At 41.2% G+C, this 1,712-nt stretch overlaps 1 protein-coding gene across 1 annotated transcript; it reads right to left on the bottom strand.

The window, feature by feature from the left end:
• Window positions 1-338: 338 nt before the first annotated feature.
• On the bottom strand, window positions 339-1,217 carry LOC111921147 (uncharacterized). Its single transcript, XM_023916720.1, has one exon. The coding sequence runs from the start codon at window positions 1,215-1,217 to the stop codon at window positions 339-341; it is 879 nt and encodes a 292-aa protein (XP_023772488.1).
• Window positions 1,218-1,712: the final 495 nt, after the last annotated feature.

Below are 1,712 nucleotides of genomic sequence, written 5' to 3'. Positions count from 1 at the left end.
TTCAGTCTTGAGGGAAAAGGAAGAGGAGTAATTTTCACCTCAGTTTCAGCAGGTCTATCTTTTTTGCACCTCTTTAGTCGCCGTAGATTCTTGCTCAACCACGATCTCTTCTTCCTCATCTTCTTGCTAATTTGGTCCTTTGTAGTTTTTGCCACTTCTGAGGGTGACAACACAAGCATTGTGCTTCGGGTTCTTCTCAGTCTAAGATGGGAGTTTTCCTTGGGTTTATACTTCTAGTTTGCTCATGGAGTTCGCGAGTTGTGATACCTGCTGCTCCAGATTTTTGATGCTAGACGTTGTTTCATTTTGGAAGGCTTGGGGTACTAGTAGCAAGACTTTTAACTATGTCTTCTAAAGACATGTTGTGGTTGAACAGGTGGTTGCTGAAAGTTGCTTTGGTGCTGATTTTGCTGAAAAGGTTCTTGGAACCCAGGTGGAGATTGGTATTGGTTTCTTTGCTGAAAGTTCTGTTGAGGTCTTGGCTGGAAATTGTTATTTTGAGGCCCACCCCAAGCTTGGTTGTTGCGATGTTGATCAAATGGCCTTTGCTGAAATCCTCCCATATCTTGCACAGATTCATTAGCTTCTTGAAGTAGTGGGCACATATCAGTTGGGTGCCCGGTTTTGCAGTAGACCCCACAAGGTTTGACCATTGGCTCAATACCTTTTTCTTTTGTCAACAAAAGGACATCTTTAGTCAATTCTAAAATCTGGGATTCCAGGTGGGCATTACTTATCTCCTTGACTCCTCTTGGATGGTCTGGGTACCACTCTTCCTTAGTTGTTGAATGTTTTGATTCATTGGCCAGCTTCTCTATTAATGCCCTGATCTTTGTTGGTGTCATGTCTGAAAGTGACCCTCCACTAGATGCATTTATTAGTCGCCTCTCCATAGGTATCAATCCTTCGCAGAAACACTGATATAACTGATAATCACTAATGTCATGTTGTGGACATCGGACTAACAGCTTCTTGAATCGCTCCCAATAAGTGTGGAGAGCTTCTCTTTTGCCTTGCTTTATACCTAGAATCTCTCTGTGTAGATTCCATACTTTCGCCTCGGGAAAATATTTTTCTAAAAGGAGTTTGGCGAGTTCATTCCATCTTGTTATTGAACCAGACGGGAGGTCATATAGCCACTCCTTTGCTGCATCTTGAACTGAGAAGGGGAATGCCCTTAATTTGATCTGGTCTTTGGTAACTGTATGGGGCTTCATTCCAGAACAGACGACATGGAATTCCTTGAGAAATTTATGAGGATCTTCATTCTCAAGGCCTCAGAACGGGGGCAGCAAATGGATTAATCTGGATTTGAGCTCAAAGTTTTGAGCCTATGAAAAGGTGATACACAAGGGCTGCTGGGTAACCTCCTGTGTTGCCCACTGTCACACCCCCAAACCAAGGATGGCGGAAACGTCCGGTGGTGGAGAACTTCATGTATAGTATCATAACAACAATTGCAATAGTGATTAAAGTAAACACAACCAACATATATAAAATTGAAAGAGTTACATCATTGTATGAATTTCATGTTTCCAAATCAATTACAATATGTTGATAAAATATGAAATGTTTGACGCCTTAAACGTCCCATCCTTAAAAGCACTTGATTGCCTGTTTAGTGATTTCCTTAGAATACAAGTTGTTTGAAAATGTGTCAACACAAGGTTGGTGAGTTCATAAGCTTTTGTTTTGTATTGATAAAAGCATTT

The sequence above is a fragment of the Lactuca sativa genome, chromosome 4 (assembly GCF_002870075.4).
Source record: "Lactuca sativa cultivar Salinas chromosome 4, Lsat_Salinas_v11, whole genome shotgun sequence".
NCBI lineage: Eukaryota > Viridiplantae > Streptophyta > Magnoliopsida > Asterales > Asteraceae > Lactuca > Lactuca sativa.
This window is presented reverse-complemented; position numbering and strand designations above follow the sequence as displayed.